The sequence below is a fragment of the Capricornis sumatraensis genome, chromosome 20 (assembly GCF_032405125.1).
Source record: "Capricornis sumatraensis isolate serow.1 chromosome 20, serow.2, whole genome shotgun sequence".
In the NCBI taxonomy this organism is placed as follows: domain Eukaryota; kingdom Metazoa; phylum Chordata; class Mammalia; order Artiodactyla; family Bovidae; genus Capricornis; species Capricornis sumatraensis.
In genome coordinates this window covers 69470769-69494225 of record NC_091088.1, presented here as the reverse complement: position 1 = coordinate 69494225, position 23457 = coordinate 69470769, and the positions used below count along the sequence as shown (strand labels likewise).

The following is a 23457-nucleotide window of genomic DNA, read 5'->3' as shown; positions in this document are numbered from 1 at the left end:
CACAATTCCTGGAAGAATGTAAAAATACAGTTGATTTTATTGTAAAATAGCAAATTTTACCAGTAATCAGTCACAAAACTTTGTGAAGCCCAGTCGATGGTACATGTATTGGTTGGGGTTTTATTTTAACACATTTACAATGGAAAGGTATGCATGCATGTGAGGAACTTGAAAACACACAATTAAAATCCTTTACATAAAACAAAAAAAAATCCTTTACATAAAACAAACAACTCATATATACACTAGTGAAAGATACGAAGATACCCTTCACAAGAAAGCAGCGGCTCGTATGTTTTCTGGAACACCAGATCTCCGTCAATTACTGAGTCGCGCCCCCGGTTTCTGATTCAGTTGGTCTGAAACGGGTTCCAGGTCGGTTCATTTCTAACCAGCCTCCGGCTACTGCTGCCACTGCGGGACCAACATTTTGAAAACCACCCCATTAATGCGAAAAGTGATTTTCCAATCTTACAGGCTAGGACGACCCATCTCAGTTTGAGCTTCGGGGTCTGCTGCAGTTAGCGTGGTTATTTCCCATAAGAAGCGTTTGTCTGAACTTCACTCTCAAGCTCCTTGTCTTCTCATCTCTGGGTAGAGTTCAGAATCTTCCTTCCACGGAGGAAGAGGGACTGGGTGCAGCAGGCAAGCAGATCTGTGCAAGAGTCATCTCTTTCTTTCCTTTTTTTAAAAGTGAAACCTCTTTTTGAAATCTTTGTTTTTTTTTACTTTTTGCTTGCCCTGGGTCTCCGGCGCGGTGAGCAGGCTTTCCTCGTTGCGGGGAGCAGGCTTTCCTCGTTGCGGGGAGCAGGCTTTCCTCGTTGCGGGGAGCAGGCTTTCTCTCGTTGCGGGAAGCAGGCTTTCCTCGTTGCGGGGAGCAGGCTTTCCTCGTTGCAGGGAGCAGGCTTTCCTCGTTGCAGGGAGCAGGCTTTCCTCGTTGCGGTGAGCAGGGGCTCCTCTCTGGCCGCAGGGAGCGGGCTTCTCATCGCGGTGCCTTCTCTCGCTGTGGAGCGCGGCCACCAGATGCTTGAGCGTCAGCAGCTGCGGCTCCCAGGCTCTAGAACATAGGCTCAGTCGTTGTGGCCCATGGGCTAGTCGCTTCGCAGCATGTGGGATCTTCCGGACTAGGAATCAAACTTGGGTCCCCTGCTTTGGCAGGCAGATTCTTATCCACTGAGCCGCCAGTGGAGTCCCGAGCCACCTTTTTCTTACGCCTCTTGAGGGAGCTCCCCTATGTGCACCCTAAGTGAGAATTCCTTGCCTTTCTCAACAGCACCTGACAGATCTCATCGTGCACATTAAAGAAGACATACCCAGTGTGAAGCCCAGCCTCCTGCATCACGGACTCTCGGATTTCTGATACTAGTAGGCCATGGTACGTGAACCTGCTTCCGAAAGTCGTAAACATCGCTGATGTGATGGCCTGAATCTGGGGGGCTCCTGAGATGGCTGATGACACAGAGGAGCCGGTAGGCATTTCCTTTTACCCTCTGGCTTCAGTTCCTGTGTCCCCCCCGTCTAAAATTCCAGGGTTCGCATCAGAACCCAAAGCACCGAGGGAGTCCCCGAGGTCTTTCTGGTGATCCTGGAAGTCCCTTCCCGCGCATTCCTGGGCACCCAGCTCCTGACGCCTGGAGGCGATTCCCTTCAGGGCAGTTCCTGGACGATTCTTTTCCTATTGCACTTCTGCAGTTTTTCAGCCACGCCTTGAGATCTTTCCGGAATCCTGTTTTCATGAGCCTTGTAAAAGTCTTCAGTGGACTCCGTGACACCGCCCACATCTGCTCTACGAGTGCCTTGCCTTCTCAGGTCTCTTAAGGTCTGATCTTCAGGCGCCTCTTGGAGCTGAGCCTCTCTGAGACTTGGTGCGGGCTGCTGGTAAATTCATGTGCATCTTTACAGATCGTAAGATGTGTGCTCTTGACCCATCCCTGAGTCAGCTGCTGGTAGCTCCTTTCCTGCCCTTCCTGAGGCCGTTTCATTCCATTCGGGACCATTTTCCAGGTCTCTCTGCTGCTGTTCTTGGCTTGACCCTTCAACGATCTTCTGGAACATTAGTGGTTCAGCGTTCTTTGCCAAGGAATCGCTGGATTCTGAGATCAACTTCTTTGAAGGTGACAATGGGGCGAGGATCTCAGAAAACACCTCTGGAGAGACTTCTAGCATTTTGGAGTCCCCGGGAGGTGTGTTACCGGCAGTAGGAAAAGGTAACTTGGTGCTCTCACTGCAATGAGAAGATGAGTTTAAAAATCTAGGAATAGCAACTGGCTGGTTATCCTTCACTAGCAACCAAGCATCATTAAAGCTATAGCATTTCAGATGGACGATGAGCACCCTGGGAAGCTTACTGAATTTGTGCATTGCAACAGATATCTCGTGGGTGCATTCATGACAGCTATACTCAAGGTCTTCTGCCCTAAAGAAAAGATCAAAAGAATTCTGAATAGAGGACAGTTGTAGTTTCATTTCTTGGGGAAGGTTGATAGAAGGTAGATAATGACTTGGCTCTGTCTTGAGAACGACCTGTCCACAGGCTTTACAGATAACGGAGCACTGCAATTCAAACTCAAAGTTAGCCACAACGGGACAAACAAGTATCTGGCAGGCAGCGTCATCCACTTACATCTGCAACGATGAATTTCCATCCCCGTTTTCCTCTCAGTCTTCAAAGTGGTGGTTAACTTTTCCACGTCTTCTTTCAGCTGCTCCGAACAGTACCATAAAAACTCATATGCATCATACTGCATGCACGTTGCCGGAGGAAGTCTCTGCAACGGCTGAAATAGCATTTTTAATATTGACAAGTAGCTCTTTCTTGCCCTCCGGGTTACAAATATCTTTTAAAGCAAGTAGCTGGGTCAGGCACGTAATAAAAGCAACAAAGGGAATTTTCTCCTACGATATGCCCTTCATGAGTAAGTCGTCAGCAAATGAGGGAATCACAAACAGTGACTGTAAAATTGCATTCATGTAACAGGTGTTCCCTAGGTCGGGGAACCCTTGCCAGAATTCTGGGTGAGTGTCAAGGTCATCCCATCTTAGGTCGTCATGGGTATATATTTGTTCTGATGGGAACTCCGAACCTGTTTTGCAAGAGAGAGCCTGGATTAAAACAACAGTCTGAGCTAGACTGGCGTTTTCAGTAGAGATGGTCTTCACATGTTGAATTTCTAAGTTTTTCTTGACCTTCTGAATGCAACAGTTCATCCTTGTTACTTTCTGTATACTCAAAGGAATTGGTCTTCAATTTCTGTTTACTTCAGGGTTACTTTCTCTCAGGGACCCTTCATCTCTCGACCAGGTGATAGCATTTTTTCCCTCTTTGTTCCTTGATTTTCTAAGAGTCCTCTTCTGGCAAGTGTTGGTGACTTGAACAAGGTCATCTTTGGAGGGGAGAGAGTTTCATTTGCTTTTTCTGTATTAAAGGGTGCATCACAGGGCTTGTCATGGACTTGGTGAGATGGAGTTTTGTCCCTTTCCTTCTGTGTGTTCCTCCCACCAAAAACACCCCAATCACGATTGTGTTTCATGGGTGGCTGGGATTTGTTTTGACAGACTGCGTCCAGGAAGGCCTTCAACTGTTCAGCTCCCTGTGGGATAATTTGTCAATGAACAAGCAGCTATTGTTTTGCAGAGTTAAATGCGGACAGCCTTGTCTCTTTCCACAGTGTGTAAGGGCCACACTTGTAACATTGTTGCTAAACTGAAAAACCCGGATAAATCCTTCCAAGTTGAAGATGCCTGCCAGGCTAATTTCCTTCTCTCCTTCCACTGTTTCCACAAGAGCTTCTCTCTCTTGCTCCAAATGTGAACAAAGCCGTGTATCTTTAGAGGATTCATCCTCTTCTTTGCAAGGAAAATTTATATAACCTGAAGGAAAAAAGTACACACATACACTTTAAGCTAGAATGCATCATCAGTAGTGGAAAACCCTATGTAATAATATTCGCTCCGTGTTCTCCTTAGGCTTAGCTAAAAGACACTTTGGGGGACTACTTACATGCTAAAGCTATGCAGTTCTTCCCTGCTGGCTCAGTGGTAAAGAACCTGCCTGCAATGCAGGAGCTGAAGGAGACGAGGGTTCGATCCCTGGGTCGGGAATATCCCCTGGAGGGCATGGCAACCCGCTCCAGTATTCTTGCCTGGGAAATCCCAAGGACAGAGGCGCCACAGCAAGTTGGACGTGACTGAGCGAGCTGGCATGGAAGCGTGGCAGTTCTCCAGAAGACACAGATTCAGAATACAGTTTTGGATTTTCCTGGTGGTGCAGCGGATAAGAAGGCACTTATCGGACACAGGTTTGATCCCCCATCTTGGAAGGTCTCACGTGCCGTGGAGCAGTTGAGTCCGTGCTCTAGAAGCCACCACAATGAGAAACCCATACACTGCAGTGGAGACCCAGCGTGGGCGAAAATAAACAAGTAAAAATTTTAAAAAGAAAGAAGAACGTTAAAAAAAATATAAGCTCTGTCGGGGGGCTGTTAGGAGGGGCGGGTGATGAAGGATGGCTTAAAAGGTGGATAACTAATGTTACCCAGTCATGCTGCTGAAGTCAGGTAAGCCAAGGGGGATTTCTGTATCTGCTTCTGAGTTTTCTTTCCCGTGGCATTTAATTTTACTTATCAAATCATGATCATGCAGAATGAAGTCAACTAACCAATTAAACCTGAGTTTTATAGCCAGGGAGAAGAGGAGGCCTAGGATCGGGTCTCTAAACATGTCCTTAGAGCAGTTATTTGCAGATCTAGACAACTTACCCTTTGTAAGAGGCAGTTCTGTACTTTTACTGGAACAAAAATCTAGCCTCTTCGTTCAAGGACTTCACAGTCCTGTCCCTGACTTTTCTCTTTTACACGCCAACGTTTTCTTCTTACCTTAATGATCTCTTTGTTCCAAGCACCACGGGTTATTGGGCAAATCGGCTTACCAGCATTCTGCCATCTGGGTTTTTTCCTATTCTTCATATGAAGTGGAGGAGGGCCCTATGGTTCTTGCCTCCCATGTCCTCAGCCTGCCTTTAGGCTGTGGAAAAATTTTAGCCAAAGAATAAGTTTAATCAGAGACGTGAGAAAATGCAGAAGCAAAGGAAAACACCCAAAGGAGATCAAATAGTGATAGTCTAGTCAGTAAGCAGAGCCAAAGACCTTTAGTTCCTTCTCAGGGGCTACAGACAATATTCTGAGCCGTATCCTGTGAGCGGTCTTGTAGCTACTGAAACCCCACCAGACGGTGACCAAACTGTGGCCACGACATAGCTGCCACGGTTCTGAGAACTGGCCTCAAAGAGATGGGAGCAAACCACGGAACCGAAGACGAACTGTACCTAAAGCAATGGAGACAACGCGGGTCAGACCACTGATGACCGATTTCAAGGTGACCGTCAGAGCTGACTGTGCTGTTTCGGCCTGGTCTGACTGTTTCTGCCGTTTCTCCCTCTGTCTATAAATGCTCTCGGCCTCTGATTGTCAGTGGGGGTAGGGTTGGGGCGGGCAGAGGGGGTTCAGCCCCCCCACCAGTTGCCAGCATCTAAAATAAAGCAAACTTTCCTTTCCATCAACCTGGACTCTCTAGTGGCCTTTGAGTTTTGAGCAGCCAGAACCCACTTTCAGTTACAGATACAGTGATATGATATTTAACAGGTTCAGTTCAGTTCAGTCGCTCAGTCGTGTCCAACTCTTTGCGACCCCATGAATCACAGCACGCCAGGCCTCCCTGTTCAACACCAACTCCCGGAGTTCACCTAAACTCATGTCCATCGAGTCAGTGATACCATCCAGCCATCTCATCCTCTGTCGTCCCCTTCTCCTCCTGCCCCCAATCCCTCCCAGCATCAGAATCTTTTCCAATGAGTCAACTCTTTGCATGAGGTGGCCAAAGTATTAGAGTTTCAGCTTCAGCATCAGTCCTTCCGGTGAACACCCAGGACTGATCTACTTTAGGATGGACTGGTTGGACATCCTTACAGTCCAAGGGATGCTCAAGAGTCTTCTCCAACACCACAGTTCAAAAGCATCAATTCTTTGGTGCTTAGCTTTCTTCACAGTCCAACTCTCACGTCCATACGTGACTACTGGAAAAACCATAGCCTTGACTAGGTGGACTTTTGTTGGCAAAGTAATATCTCTGCTTTTGAATATGCTATCTAGGTTGGTCATAACTTTCCTTCCAAGGAGTAAGTGTCTTTTAATTTCATGGCTGCAGTCACCATCTGCAGTGATTTTGGAGCCCCAAAAATAAAGTCTGACATTGTTTCCACTGTTTCCCCATCTATTTCCCATGAAGTACTACCTGAAATTTCACTGTGTCAAGGGCTGGTCAATCCTAAAACAATTATCATTATCCTGCAACTGGGGATAAATCAGCATTCATTGTAATAGGAGGGCCGGATGGCAGAATGGTTGTTACAAGGAAAATTGGGACAATTTTATTAGGAAGAATGGCTTCCCTGATAGCTCAGTTGGTAAAGAATCCACCTATAATACAGGAGACCCTGGTTCAATTCCTGGGTGGAGAAGATCCCCTGGAGAAGGGGTAGGCTACCCACTCCAGTGTTCTTGGGGTTCCCTTGTGGCTCAGCTGGTACAGAATCCACCTGCAACGTGGGAGACCTGGGTTCAATCCCTGGGTTGGGAAGATGCCCTGGAGAAGGGAAAGGCTACCCACTCCGGTATTCTGGCCTGGAGAATCCCATGGACCGTATGGTCCATGGGGTCGCAAAGAGTTGACGTGGCTCAGTGATAAATGCCACGTTAGGAAGAATTGGTTGGGAGAAGAATAAACGCTGGGTATGCAACCGCCCATGTCGAATATACACAGAGGAGGGGAATGGGGAAGGTGATGAGCTGGTGTACCAGATAATTAGTGAAATTCAGAGAGAGAGAGAGAGGGACAAAAGGGAGAGAGCCATGCATCTCAAAACAGAGACACAGACGGCTTCCCTGGTGGGTCAGTGCTGAAGAATCCACCTGGCAATACAGGGGACCCCAGTTCAATTCCCGGTCGGGCAAGAGGCCGTGTACTGTGGTGCAGCGGCGTCCGTGTGTCACGACTACCAAGCCCGAGCTCTAGGGCCTGCGTGTTGCAACTTCTGAGCCCACGTGCCCAGAGCTGGGCTCCGCACCAAGAGAAGCAGCTCGGTGAGAAGCCCCTGCGCTGCAGCAGAGAGTAGCCCCACTCGCTGCAACTAGAGAAGCCCAGGCAGCGACTAAGACCCTGCACAGGCCAAATAAATACATTAAAATGTATATACAGAGGAAGGGAATGGAGTGAGATGGTCAACTCTCGTAGCAGATAATTATCAAAATTCAGAGACAGAGAAAGAGAGACAGACATGAAGAGACATACATCTCAAAACAGAGACAGAGAGCTTTCAGAAACTTAAAAAAAACCTCTTCATTTCCCTTCTTTTCCCCACTCATTTGCTCATCTCTTTTCGGGCCGTCAGGAATGGCGACTCCCCTCTGATATTTCAATTTTAGAAAAGAAGCATCAGAACCCCAATGAAACCAACATAAAAATTGCCCTTTGCCCAGCCACAGTTCATCCCCAAAAGACATGAGTCAGTCTGGAGAGCTGTCCTTGGTCACATCTGGGCAATGATTACTTAGGGTTGTTATAAGGAAAAGATAACACGTTTTAAACTCATCTCTGTCCACAATCCTGTAAGTTTATCCACTCTCAAAAGCATTCCAAGCGCACCCCTCCCTAATCACCCGGATTATGTTAGTACTTCCACAAGCCTAACACTGACTAGCTGACTTGGAACTCTTTGCCACAACCAAGCCTAACAATTCATCTTGTTTCAGAAACCCTGTGCTTCATGCCTCTAGTCTAACTTAAAGGGTTATTCTGACGTCTCACAGCCTAGAACTTTAAGTGTCTGGGTTTTTGTTTGTTTGCTATGATGAGAAGGTTAGATAGCATCACCAATTCAATGGTTATGAGTTTGAGCAAACTCTGGGAGACAGAGGAGGACAGGAGCCTGGCGTGCTGCAGCCCGTGGGGCCGTGAAGAGTCAGACACGACTTAGCAATAGCGAAACAGCAGTCTAGACTATATTAAACTAGCAGGGCGCCTCATCTGGGGAGATCTGGGGTTCTGTTCCTGCAGGAAGCAGAATTCTGTGACTTGTATTCAGGTTTCTTGCAGATCAGTCTATTTGGTTCAAATTCCTCAATACAGTTTAATTTTGCAAGTGAGCATGCAATATTCAGCTTTATCGATATTTAACCAGTAGGGGACTTCCCTGGTGAACCTGGTAATTAAGAATCCTCCTGGAGGTGCAGGGGACATGGGTTCGATCCCTGATCCAGGAAGTTCCCACAAGTCGCAGAGCAGCTAAGCCCACACACCACAACTACTGAGTCTGTGCTTTGGGGCCCGCGCTCCATGCCGGAGAAGCCCCCACGGTGAGCGGCCTTTGGACCACGATTAGAGAGCAGCCTCCACGCACCACAGCAGAGGGAGAAACGCCTGCGCAGCAAGGAAGACCCGGCGCAGCCCAAAAATGGAAAAAATAACCGGTATAGGGCTACCCTGGTGGCTCAGAGGTTAAAGAGTCTGCCTCCAACGCAGGAGACCCGGGTTTGATCCCTGGGTCAGGAAGATCCCCTGGAGAAGGAAATGGCAACCCACTGCAGTATTCTTGCCTGGAGAATCCCATGGACGGAGGAGCCTGGTGGGCTGCAGTCCATGGGGTCACAAAGAGTCAGACACGACTGAGCGACTTTACTTACTTACTTAGGGAGACTGAGCTCCCAAAACGTTAGATTAAGGGGCTTTTGTGAGTCACCCAACTAAGGCAACAGGGATGCATCATTGGAAACGACCGCAGGCAGTGAGTGACCCCCTTCCTTCACGGTCAGCCACTAACCGTGCTGAGCCCAGCACGCCGCAGGGGAAAGGGAAGATCGTCCATCACGATAATGAACGCGTCTTCAATTCCCTGAGCGGTCCTAACACAAGGTCTGGAGGGTGAAGAGAGGGCACGGGCGGGTGCCCCTGCCGCCCTCCCGCCGCAGTCCGTGCCCTTGGTCACTTTGCTGGCAGGCCATGACTTCAGTGCCCCCTTCAGAGGAACCTGCCTTCGCTGGACCTTAAATTCCCCGAAAGGAGGAGTCATCGGGATTCGAGTTCACCAGTTGTTCCCCGAGGAGACGTCAGGGGGCAGGCAGCTGTCATCATTCCAGCTTTGGGTGAGCACTCCCTTCTCAAAATGCCAATATCCAAGGTCACAGAGAATGTAAAAAGCCCTCCCGAATCAACACGTTGAATCAGGCTTTCTTCATCTCCAACTCGGCTTCCCTCCCGGCTCAGTGGCAGAGTCTGCCTGCCAGTACAGGAGACGCAGGAGATGTTGGTTCAATCCCTGGGTTGGGAAGGTTCTCTTGGAGAAGGAAATGGCAATCCTCCCCAGTATTCTTGCCTGGAGAATTCTGTGAACAGAGGAGCCTGGTGGGCTACCGTCCACGGGGCCGCAAAGAGTTGGACACGACTGAGCAACTTCACTTTCACTTTCACCAATTTACATCACCTTGGCAGTATTTGAGTATGTATCTAGGCCTCCTTCATAGCTCAGTTGGAAAATAATCCGCCTGCGATGCAGGAGACTCCTGTTCGATTCCTGGGTCAGGAAGATCCCCTGGAGGAGGGATGGGCTACCCACTCCAGTATTCTTGGGCTTCCCTTGTGGATCAGCTGGTAAAGAATCTGCCTGCAATGTGGGAGACCTGGGTTCGATCCCTGGGTTGGGAAGATCCTGGATTGGAAGAAGGGAAAGGCTACCCACTCCAGTATTCTTGCCTGGAGAAGGTCCATGGGGTTGCAAAGAGTCGGACACAACTGAGCAACTTTCACTTTTCCCATCACTGATGTATTACAGTCATCTAATTTTTGTCAGTAGGTTAGCAGAAATGTATCTTCTTTGTAGTACAAAGTGTTTGAACATCTTTATCTATTTTTTGATTATGCATGTTTTCTCTTTGGCTGCTTACTAATGCTTTTGCTTATGTACCTCTTAAGTTAAAGGTGAATTAACTTTTCCCCCATTAATTTATAAAAATCCTTTACAAATGAAGGCTATCAGTTATTCTTACCGACACAATGCAGTTTTCACCATTTGTAATTTAAGCTTATAGTTTATAGATAGTTGATAGAGTTTTCATTGATACTGTGATGTAGTTTTACAAGATATTTTTAAACTTGCTTCTGTCAGTTTACAAGAAAGGTACTGATATACAAGATATATTTTTGAGTGAAAAACAAAATAAGACATGCAAAGTCTACTTTCCATAAATTTCACACGTACATATATTTTTATTAGAAAGTAAGATGTAAGAATAGATGTCAATCTAATGATAATGCCAACAATCACCAAATAGTGTGGTTAACATTTTTCTTCCGGCTTTAATGTAGTTTCCACTTTTTTCTCTAATAAGTATTCTCTAGTTGTGCATTCTTTGTGGAAACTCTGCAATGATTTTCACTTTTAGATTGCGGCAGGTTCAGTTTTTGAGTTTTTATTTTAAAATAATCGTATTTGTCATCCTGTGAAAAAGTGGATTACACATCCTTTCCCAGCATCTCTCTCACACACAGACACATCATACACGCCCTTTCTGAAGTCCTTTCTGTGCTTCTTGTCTGCTTCCTTCTGCCTGTCCGTGTGCTCTGTTAAAGAGGCTGTCTTGCTCACAGCAGTAGACAGTCAATAGGGATTTGATGAATGGGTGAATGTGGTCATGCTTACACACAGATACACACTCCAGTTTTTAATACAGTTTGTGCATTTACACACAGATGCATACACAGATAGAGCTCCTAGTTCTTCAGTGTAACTTGTATAATAAATGTGAATACATCCCCAAAGCCCATTTTACAGATCCTGTGTTCCAAGGTGCACTATTTTTGACTAATTTAATTTCATGTTTTTATATATCAATTTATCACAATCACCAACCCATTATATGCTATCATAAGTAACACAATTTTTTAAAGATAATTAATTTTTTCTAAAACCAAAAATTATTTTAAGTGAGAAAAGTTGCATTGTTTTACAGGTTTGCAGTCTATTTGTTGTCTGAGTTAACAGAAGACGGCTGAAACCTTGTACCTGCTTCTGCACGCAACCTGCTGTGATATCACTTACTACATAGCTGCTGGAAAATGCCATTGCACAATCATGAGAGAATGAGTGTTGAAAAGGCATAAAATATCTTAGTGTTGCTATTTAAATAATTTTGGCCTTACAGATGTGAGTTCTGTCAGAGAAGGTAGTGGAGAGCAACTCTGGTTTAAATGCTTATTCTGTATTTTTTTTAATGCTTATTCTGACTAGAGATTTTTAAGTTGTATATGATAAATAGTATTTATAAAAATTAAACTTAAGGGACTTCCCTGGTGGTCCCTTTCCAGCTGCCAATGCAGGGGGTACAAGTTCAATCCCTGGTCAGGGACAAAGATCCCAAACACCCGAACCCTATAAAAATTAAAAAAAATACAATTAAGATGAATAGACATGTATATAAATACATTGCATATAACTCCATCACCTTTAGAGTTTTAAAGTATAGCTGTACACCCTCCAAGTAAGTTTCCTATGAACTCTGGCTTTCACCCAACCTGTCTTCGCAGGAAACTTTCCTTCGTCCACTAGACAACAGCTGTTGGGTGCTCGCCACACACCAGGCACTGTTCCGGGTGCAGAAGATGCCTCAGTGAAGAGACGGCAAATGCTTCTCCCTCAGCGAAAGTCGCTCAGTCATGTCTGACTCTGTGACCCCATGGACTCTAGTCCATGGAATTCTCCAGGCCAGCATACTGGCCTGCGTACCCTTTCCCTTCTCCAGGGGCTCTTCCCAACCCAGAGACTGAACCCAGGTCTCCACATTTCGGGAGGATTCTTTATCAGCTGAGCCACAGGGAAGCCCAAGAATGCTGGAGTGGGTAGACCATCCTTTCCCCAGAGGATCTTCCTGACCCAGGAATCGAACCGGGGAGGCCACATTTTGTGGAAGAGGCACATCACAGCCTAGTAATCAGGAAACTAAGCATTTCTCACAATTTCACATTCAGTAAGAAGTGTGTACAAGCTTTCGAAGGGTGCTAGAGAAGATTCCTGAGTCCCTTGAACAGCAAGGAGATCAAACCAGTCCACCCTAAAGAAAATCAGCTCTGAATATTCACTGGAAGGGCTGATGCTGACGCTGAAGCTCCAATACTTTGGCCACCTGATGCGAAGAGCTGAGTCACTGGCTGACTCCCTGATGCTGGGAAAGACTGAAGGCAAGAAGAGAAGGGGACGAGAGAGGATGAGAGGGTTGGATGGCATCACTGATTTGATGGGCATGAGTTTGGGCAATCTCTGGGAGTTAGTGATGGACAGGGAAGCCTAGAGTGTCACAGTCCATGGGGTTGCAAAGAGTCCTGACTTAGCAACTGAACAACAGCAGAAACTAACACGACGCCGTAAAGCAGCTATACACCAATAAAATTGATTTTAAAAGAGTTCTTCTCCTTAGACACCTCCTTTTCTTCTCCTTCCCTCCATCATCATATCTTGCAAATCCATTAGTTCCTTTTCCCTCCTTAACCACTGACTTCAGTCTCATAGCTCCCTGCATCTACCAAAAAGTCCATTTGAAAGTCACGGTTTTCTTTCTCCTGGCTAAGTTCTTCTTTACTTTATCAAACCCAGGGCTCACTTTTTATAACAGGTATTTTACTTTATACGTCCCCGTGAACGATACTGAGATGAGACTCCTAGCTAATGCTGCCTTTCTGGGGAATCCCCCTCAGGTCTGGTGGTGAGGACTCGGCACCTTCACTGCTGGGGCCCAAGCTCAATTCCTGGTCAGGAAACTAGTGTCATGGCCAAAAACCCCCCAAAAGCAACCCCTCCCAACCCTGCCTTTCTAGAGGCAAAATATTAAAACATCAACATAATGTTTTAACAATAATATGATGGAAAAACAAAAGGAAAGTCATTTATAATAAAAAATAATAACATGTATTTCTAAGTGTTCTGGCATGATTTTGCTTGACGTCAAACACAAGCTCCAATACTTTGGCCACCTGATACAAAGAGCCAATTCATTGGAAAAGACCCTGATGCTGGGAAAGATTGAGGGCAGGAGGAAAAGGGGACGACAGAGGATGGGATGGTTGGACGGGATCACCGACTCAGTGGACGTGAATCTGAACAAACTAGGGAGACAGTGGAGAACAGAAGCCTGTCGTGATGCAGCGCATGGGGTCGCAAAGGGTGGGACAGGACTTAGCGGCTGAACAACAACAAGACACAAGCAGTCAGATTATCTGCACACCTGCAGAGTCGCCTTAACACAACCACCGACTCGGTATATACTGACAGCTCAGATGGCCGGAAGGGCATTGCTTGGGGCACTGTGATTTTTGAAATGATGTTCCCCACTTGGCAAAATCTCACCTAAGACAATATTCCCTTACATTCTGGCCGTCACATTGCTTAGGAGTGTCAGCATACATTAAAACAGGCAACAAGGAACAGTGCCTAGTGTTCATATGCAAAACTAATGTTCAGGCTCAGTTAATTATCAACAAGCCTTTCACCCGTCATGTTTACCTGCACGAGTGTCCAGCAGAACCTCCAGAGCCGAAGCGCTCTTCCTTCTCTCTTCACCCGCACCTTTCTCCCATCACTCTCGCTCTCTCCGCAGCTTTTTTTCCCTCTCGTTTCCCTGTTTGGGTCGCGCTTTGCACTTTGTGGGACCTTAGTTCCCCGACCAGGGACTGCACTCAGCCTTGTGCTGGGGGTCAGAGTCTTGACCGCTGACCCGCTGCAGAATTCCCGCCTCTCCCTTCGTAGTTCTTTTGAGGACTCTGTTTATATTCACTGCCAAGTCTTCCATTGGAGTATTTCGGGTTCTTTTCTGGGAAAAAAGAGAGAGAGGTCTTTAAGAAGTAATGACAAAAATCAATAGTCACATGAATTGAGAGCAAGATAGTTACTCAGAGACTGTTGCCCGCCAGGCTTCCCCGTCCAGGGGATTCTCCAGGCAAGAATACTGGAGCGGTTGTCCTTCCCTTCTCCAGGGGATCTATCCTGACCCAGGGATCAAACCTGGGTCTTCCGCACTGCAGGCAGATTCTCTACCGTCTGAGGCCCCAGGGCAGAGTTCGGAGAGTAGCAGGAAACAGACACGTTATCATGTGAGGGGCGGACACGAGCGGGAAGTCGTTCCGCAGCGCGGGGAGCTCACCCTGGCGGGGCCTGATGACCTAGAGGGCCGGGATAAGAGCAAGGGGGCGCGCAGGCAGGCGACTGATTCCCCTCGTGGTACCGCAGAGTCTAACACAACACCCTAAAGCAGTTACCCTCCAGCTAAAAATAAATGCGGTGGGCTCAGCTGTGTCATTGCCCACTCCTCCCAAATGCTGAGACTCCAGGGGCCGGCGCGACTGTATCTGGAGCTGAGGCCTGATGGAGGGAATGAAGCCTCAGGAGATGACAGGGCTGGGGCTCTGATAGGATTAGTGTTCTGGTTAGAGACTCCTCCCCTCCCCTCGTCCCGCTCTCCGTTTTCCTCTCTCTTGCTATCATCTTGTATTTATCGCGGCTGCTGCAGTTTTCTGTTGAAATTGATGTACTTTTTAAAATTTGTTTTTAAGGCAACTAGAGATGGTCATAGCAAGTAAGTCAGAAAGAGATCACTTACATGTGGAATCTGAAATAGGACACAAACGAGCCTTTCTGCCAAGCGGAGTCACGGGCGTAGAAAGCAGACTTGCGGTTTGCGAAGGGGGAAGGGGCTGCGGGGGAAATGAGAGCGAATTTGGGGTTAGCAGGTGTAAGCTTTTACGTCTAGAATGGAGTAACGAGACCCTGCTGTAAAGCACAGATTTTGTTCAAAATCCTGTGATAAACCATAGTGGAAAATAATATTTTAAAAAAGAATGTATATATCTGTTTATCTCAATCACTTTGCTATACAGCAGAAATTAACACAACGTTGTAATAAATCAATTATAATTAAAATAAAATAAGAAAATGAATAAACTGTGCCTATTTCAAGAAAAACTGTTAGAGTCGGATAATACGGAAAGCTGTGTTGGTGACGCTGAAGTGTCTCACTTGTGGGGCTTCTCAATTTAACCAGCTAACAACAGACACCTGTAAGGAGAGAGGAACGTACTTGTTGCAGACGGGCCGAAAGGCTTTCTTTCTTATCTTCTGGCTCCACCTCGTGGTAAAATAGAGAGTAGCAGTCTTGCTGGAGACGCCGCGAAAGGCTTTATTTCTTGTCTTCGGGCACCATCTAGTGGTAATATACAGCAACTGCCACCGAAATTCGCGGACATAATCACACGTACAAAGACAAAATAAAATAATAAAATAAAACAAATAATCCAAGGAGCCATTTGTGTGCTCCGAAAAACAGTCCGTTTTCTCTCACAAACTGCACGTCTATTCAAGGCTCGGCAATACGCAGACGTCCCATTCGTTTTTTTCCCCAATCGTCCCACTCTTGACTAGCTACATGTTTTCATGATTTAAATACTTGCGTGGACAATGAAGCTTCCCTGGTGGCTCGGCTGGTAAAGAATCCGCCTGCGAGGCAAGAGACTCCTGGTTCGATTCCTGGGTCAGGAAGTTCCCCTGGAGACGGGCTAGGCTACCCACCCCAGTATTCTTGAGCTTCCCTGGTGGCTTGGATGGTTAAATAAATATATATATATATATCGCCTGCAATGTGGGAGACCTGGGTTCGATCCCTGGGCTTGGGAAGATCCTTTGGAGGCACGCATGGCAATCCATTCCAGTACTCTTGTCTGGAAAATCTCACGGACAGAGGAGGCGTGGGGTCAGAAAGAGTCGGACAGGACTGGGTGACTAAGCACGCGCACTGGACAATCAATGAAAGGGAATTTAGATGGTTTAGAGCACGAACTTCTCAAGGTAATGCTCCTAGACCTCCGAAACCAAGATCTGCTTCGGGGGCTCAGCCCTGTTTACAGCGGGCTCTGCTGAGCGCACTGCTCCTCAACCAGGGGCGGTCTGCCCCCTAGCGGACACTTGGGGGATGTCTGGAGACGTCTCGGGTTTTCACAAGGGGCAGGAGATGGGAGGCGGGGGGAGGCCAGGCCCCAGTTCTCCTGGGACTAAGAATGAGTCCCAGATTAGCATCAGACGCCGAAGGCCAGTAGTGCCAGGGTGAGAAGAAGCACCCCAGGTACAGCGTTTCCTCCACGCCCCACCCGCCGCCTCAGCCTCCTCTCTGCCAACATCACACATCCGCCTGAGAGCCCTCGTGCTGACCCTGATGGGCAAGGAAGCCATCGCAAACGCCTGGCGCCTGGTCGAGCATTAACCCGCCTCGTGGGCCCTGGCTAGCTGCTCGAGCCCCAGCTGCCCTGTGCTTTGCAAGCCGCTCAGGAGTCCTGCCTGCGGGCATTTTCCTTTTCAACCTTTGCTTAATGGTAGGCATGTCTCAGATTTATAATTTAAGAGAACCAGGGTCACACCGCAACCGCAGCTGAGGCAACACAGGTAAATGATGGGGAGGAAGCCAAGACGAAGACAGGAGAAACGTTCACACATTGAGGGGTGGGGGAGCCGTTCTGGCTTATCCGGGATTCCATTTACCACCAGCCGGTGCTCAAAACGTTAGCTACGAACCGCTGCCAGCTGCAACCTCACGGGCTCAAGGTCTCCCCTCGTAACTAAGCAACCATTTCAGACCCCAGCCAATCCTCGCTCTACAAGCACGTGTTCTGAACAGATTCAATGATAATTCTGGACAAACAATTTGTTACCTGTGGTTTTTGCCTTTATGACACTCTTCCATTTTGTAATCCAGTGGAAATAAAACTCTTTTCTATTCCTACCATAGATTTTTTTTTTTTTTTGGTCCACAGCATGCGGGCATGTGGGATCTTAGTTCCCTGATCAGGGATTGAACCCGTGTGCCTCTACAGTGGAAGCTTAGAGTCTTAACCACTGGACCAGCAGGAAAGTTTTTTGTTTTTGTTTTTTTATAGATTGTTTACTGATGGTTTCCACTGACAATGGTAACATCTACACCTGTGCACACTCAGCATCCACCCTTACATTGACTCTGCATTGGGTGTTCATGGAGGGCTTCTTGGAGGAGGTGCCATTTGAACTGTGGCTTGAGTGATGAAAGGGAGTAAGGGTACGCCCCCCTCCCCCAGCAGGGACTGGAGAAGATGCCTCTGTTTCCCTTACCTGTCGAATGCCAATAATGGTGGTATCTACCTGCTAGAAATCAAAAATGGGCAAGATAATTTACAATTGTGATAAATATCCTGACTTGTGGTCCCCAAGCTTTTGGCGCCAGGGACCGGTTTTGTGGAAGACGATTTTTCCGTCGATGGGGAGGCGGGGAGATGGCTTCAGGATGATTCAAGCCCACTGCATCTATTGTGCGCTTTATTTCCAACCCAGTGCTGCCACTGATCTGACAGGAGGTACCGTTCTGAGGCCGGGAGGTTGGAGACTCCTGGGACAGACAAGTTGGTGAGGGAGAGTGCACGCCTAGCAAGGCTACTCTGCATGGGGCGTTCAAGGAGGGCTTCTCGGAGGAGGTGACTTTTGAGCTGCAGCTTGAATGATGAAAGGGAGCAAGGGGAATTCCCTGGCAGTTCAGTGGTTAAGACTCGAGCTGCCACCGCAGGGGGCACGGGTTTGATCCCTGGTCTGGAAACTAAGATCTCACGTGGCAGGTGGCATGGCCAATTAAAAAGGGAAAACGAAAAAGGGGGGAGGTGGGGAGTCAGGTTTGTGAGAATCTGCGTCATGAAAGAGCGGCCCCAGCCTCGCGAAGGGAGTAAATCCTGATGGGTCTCGCTCTCCTGGGAGGCCCCGATCTCCTCGCTAATGGTGGGACTGGGGGGCAACCCAGATCTGGCCGACGGGCCGGCAGCCTGTGTCTGCTGAGACGTTTTGAGAGCGATCCTTACCCCTGAGATGGCTTCCTTCACCTTCGGGGGTTCCTGTAGCGGCGGAGCGTTCCCGAGGCCGCGGCTGCCGCCGCGCCGCCAGCCCGAGCCCGGGGTCTGAGGTCCCCGCGGGCCGGGGTTCCCGGAAAGGCCCACGCGCGCCTCTGGCCTCCGCTGCCTCCCGGGCGAGAAGCGCCAGGCGGACAGGGAGGGGGGGACAGACGGACGGGGAGGCAGCGGAAGGCGAAGAGGAAGGCTCTGCTCTCGCGTTGGCTCTGGTCCTAGTTCCCCTCAACACGGGGGAGTGTGGGGAGAAGCGGTAAGTTAGCGCAAGAGGACCATTGCAAGGAAAGCGAAGGGCAGAGCAGGGCGGGTGACGAGGAAGCGCTGAGAAGCATTCCGAGTGCCCTCCCCACCACACACACTCACACACTCACACACGCACGCGCACACACATACTCACACACTGTTACACACTCACACTCACACGCGCGCACACACGCATGCACATACACAGTCACACACTGTTACACACACACTCACACACGCACACGCACGCACACACATGCACATACACACAGTCACACACTGTTACACACTCACACTCACACGCGCACACACACACATACACACACACGCACGCACTCAGACACGCACATACTGTCACACAGGCATACACACACGCATACACACTCACACACGCGCGCGCACACACATGCACATACGCACGCACTCAGACACACGCACATACTGTCACACAGGCATACACACACGCATACACACTCACACACGCGCGCACACACACATGCACATACGCACGCACTCAGACACACGCACATACTGTCACACAGGCATACACACACGCATACACACACACACTCACACACACGCATGCACACACACATACTCACACACTGTTACACACACTCACACGCGCGCACACACATACACACACACGCACGCACTCAGACACACGCACATACTGTCACACAGGCATACACACACACGCATACACACTCACACACGCGCGCACACACACATGCACATACGCACGCACTCAGACACACGCACATACTGTCACACAGACATACATACACGCATACACACTCACACACGCGCGCACACACACATGCACATACGCACGCACTCAGACACACGCACATACTGTCACACAGGCATACACACACGCATACACACTCACACACTCACACACACGCACGCACACACACATACTCACACTGTTACACACTCACACTCACACGCGCACACACACATACACACACACACGCACGCACTCAGACACACGCACATACTGTCACACAGGCATGCATACACACTCACACGCGCGCACACACACATGCACATACGCACGCACTCAGACACACGCACATACTGTCACACAGGCATATACACACACGCATACACACTCACACACGCGCGCACACACGCACATACGCACGCACTCAGACACACGCACATACTGTCACACAGGCATACACACACACGCATACACACACTCACACGCGCGCACACACACATGCACATACGCACGCACTCAGACACACGCACATACTGTCACACAGGCATACACACACACGCACACACTCACACACACACACACATACACACACGCATACACTCCCACACGCATGCACTCACACACCCGCACATACTCAGTCACACACACACACACATACACTCACACACACACACACGCACATACTGTCACACACACGCATACACACACACACGCACACACACGTACATATTCTCACACATGCTCTCACACATTGTCACACACACACACACGCACGCACACACACACGCATACACACACACACGCATACTCTGTCACACACGCACGCACTCACACACACACCCACACGCATACACACACTGTTACACACACATGCATACACACACATATGCACTCACACTCACACACATACACACACGCATACACTGTCACACACACATACACACACGCACGCTCTCACATACACTGTCACACACACACGCATACACACACACTGTCACACACATACAGTCACACACACATGCATACACACATGCACGCACTCACACACATATTCTCACACACACATACTCACACATTGTCACACACACATGCATATACACACACTGACACACAGTCACAGTGTCACACACACTGTCACACACAGTCACATTGTCACACACACACACACATTCTCACAGTCACACACACACGCATACACACACTGTCACACATACACGCATAAATTCTCACACACTCGGTCTCACACACACACACTGTCACACATACAGTCACACACACGCGCATACACACCCACACACAGTCACACATACATGCATACACTCTCACAGTCTCACTGTCACACTCACACACACACTCATACACACTCACACATGCATCCACACTGTCACACACTGTCACACACACACACACACTCACACCCTGCACATGCGTTGAGGCATCTCGCCCCATTTCTGTCTCTCATAACATGAACGTGTGTCTATCACAGCGCAGGGTTCACTTGTGCACGTGCGGGCCCACCACCAGCAATCCCACTGGAGAAATGAAAGGGCCCTTCCGCAGCCCAGCCCCTCAGGAATGCAGGGCCTCGGGCGCTTGCATGCACTTACCGTTTACTTCATATTTACCTTAAAAGTCGGTGTCCAGTTGCTTTTATCTGAGTGATTTTATGTGCCTCCGCTGCGAATGAAGGCTGAAGATCGGCTCTCTTAGCGTGTCCAGCATATGACAGTGTCAGCGTCTACAGTTGCCACGCTGTATACTGGAGCTCGGAATTTGTCTTAAAACTGAAAGCCTGTACACTTCGACCAGCATCTCCTATTCGCCCACCCTCACCCCAGCCCCTGGAAGCCACTGTTCTACTCTATGAGTCTGATTTTTTTCTTTTTTGTTGTTTCCACATATTTATAAGCGAGATCACAGTGTATGTGTCTTTTCTGTCTGGCTAATTTCACTTAGCATAATGCCCTTAGATTTAATCCATGTTGTCACAAATCACAGCTTTATTTTTAATTATTTAAATAACTATGCTTTGAGCTACTGGCACTTGCAGCCACTGCTGCCTAGAATCTGGGATTTCTTTAGCGTCCGCAAAAGACGACAAAACCATTTAGTTTTTAACTGTATGGCTGTATGGCCAGCAGGATCCTAATCCCCTGAACATGGATTGAACCCGGGCCCTGCGCAGTGAAAGCACAGAACCCTAACCATTAGACCACCAGGGAATTTTCATTTTCTTTTTCATCCTTTTGTAAAGAATGTAAATGTTCATTTTACTAGGGACAAAAGCAGGCGTGACACACGTCCTGGGCAGCAGGAGGTCTGAGGCTTTCTCAGCCCTTCCTTTTCCAGCCACGCGGGCCTGGCGTCCCCTCGGCTATGGACGGAATGTTTGCGTCGCACAAATTCGTCTGTCGGATCCTCACCACCGGTGTGTTGGTATCTGAAGGCGGGCCCGCCGGTGATTGACTGGGTCTCGAGGCTGGGGATTAATATCCCCATAAAAGAGGCCCCAAGAGCTCCCTCTGGTGGACATAGCTAGAAGTGGCTCTTCACAGGGCTTCCCGGGTGGTCCGATGGTTAAGATTCCGCCTTCCAGTGCCCGGGTTGCAGGTTCCATCCTGCGGGAGGTAGATAAGAGTCCACGTGCCACGTGCCAAGAAAAAAAAAAAAAGCAGCAAATGTAGCCATTTGCGAACCAGTAAGGGCTTCCCTGGTGGCTCAGATGGTTAAAAAAAAAAAAAAAATCCGCCTGCCAGTGCAGGAGACCTGGGTTCGTTCCCTGGTTGGGAAGGTCCGCTTGGAGAAAGGAAAGGCTACCCGCTCCAGTGTTCTTGCCTGGAGAATCCCATGGACAGAGGAGCCTGGCAGTCTACAGTCCATGGGACCTCAAAGAGGCCGACACGGCTGAGCCGCTGATACTTGCACTTTCCACAAGTGGGGTCCTCACCAGGCGCTTCATCTGCTGGAGCCTAGGTCTTGGATTTCCCGCCCAGACATGTAAGAGAGAAACGTCTGTCGTTCACAGCCCACCGGATCTGTGGGCGTTCTGCTGTAACAGCGCCAAGGGACGAAGACAACCCCTCTAACCCTCTTCAGGTCATAGAAATTCCCTCCCACCTGGTGTGAAGATAGAGGCTGTTGGCTACTGCCATGGAAACCGAGGTGGGATGGGGGCCCAGAAGGAGAGGCTGGGGAAAGGACAGCAGGAGCCTCAGAGACTGAGAGGTCGTGGGCTTTGCAGACCACGTGGGACTCAAGTCCCTCCTGTCCACACAGGGGACGCACCCAAGGTATGAAGGCGCAGTGGAGGCCCTCAGGAACTGGGGCTTCCTTGCTGATCCAGTGGCCGAGAATCCAGCCGACAGTGAAGACGACATGGGTTCGAGCCCTGATCTGGGAAGATCCCACGTGGCACGGAGCAACTAAGCCCGGGAGCCACAACTCCTGAACCCACGTGCCCTAGGGCCGCTGCTCCGTAACAGAGAGCAGCCCCACACTCCCCGCAACTAGAAGCAACGGAGACCCAGCAGAGCCCAAAAGAAAAAAGGAAACTCAGCAAGTGGGTTTGCCTCTCGAAGCCCCAGCTTCCTCCTCTAGAACAGAAACTACAAGTATTCCATGATCACGAGGTCGCCGCGAGCGTAAAGCAAATGCTTCTTGCAGAGTTCTCAGCAGCAGATGTGACGCCAGCTGCTGCAGAGACCAGTACTCGGGACACCAAGCACCGCGCTCGCAGAGCTGGAGAACCCAGGGTTATCACGCCGGCGGGGTTAACCCTGCAAGCTCTGAGCTCCAAACAAAGGGGTTACTGAGGTTTTATACACGGACCGGCATGATTTGCGGGTTTGCAGCGGCTGGGTGGTTGCAAAGAGCAGGACAAGGGTGAGTGAGATAAACTCCGGTTCCTAGCTATTGTGAGTCCCCACTTTCTGAGACTGTGTGACCTAGACTTTGCAAGGAGCAAGCTGAGTTATAGAGGCGGAAAGAGCAGGAGGTTATGTGAAAATATTAACTTTTCCTTTTCACCTTTAGCCCAAGTTTCTCAAAGTGGAGCCAGAGACCACGTGCCTTGGGGCACTCGGGCAGAGGGGGGCCGCTGTTGCAAATGGAGAATCCTGGGGTCCCTAAAACTAAAAAGGAGGCAAATCTCTCCTCATCAGAGTCTTGCTCTGAAATCGCGCCCTGCTGGACCTCCTTGGCGGTCCAGTGGTTAGGACTCAGTGCTTCCAATGTAGGGGGGCTCGGGTTCGATCCCTGGTCGGGAACTAAGTCCTCCTTGCCGTGTGGTGCTGCAAAAAGTGAAGCAAACAGATGAGGGGGGCTTTGAGGAATAAGCAGAAGTTCAATGGATGGAAAACTTGGGAGAAGGCAACAAAGTTGCTGAGACATGCGCGTGCTGTAGAGACGTTGACCCGACGGGCGGGCCAATCGAAGCTGGGAAGGTAGACGGTGTCTTGTGGTCGCCTGGCTAGGAACTGGCA

At 48.9% G+C, this 23457-nt stretch overlaps 2 protein-coding genes across 2 annotated transcripts in view; both read right to left on the bottom strand.

The window, feature by feature from the left end:
• LOC138097115 (zinc finger protein 805-like) overlaps positions 1-23457 on the bottom strand; it is a 724976-nt gene that overhangs the window by 152431 nt on the left and 549088 nt on the right. The window lies entirely within an intron of this gene.
• On the bottom strand, positions 1232-22353 carry USP29 (ubiquitin specific peptidase 29). The gene is given in 11 exon segments (XM_068992209.1): positions 1232-1385; positions 1387-1494; positions 1655-1786; positions 1901-2657; positions 2660-2747; positions 2749-3083; positions 3518-3595; positions 3598-3703; positions 5240-5323; positions 17959-18115; positions 22262-22353. Coding segments are annotated over 11 exon segments (2091 nt in total).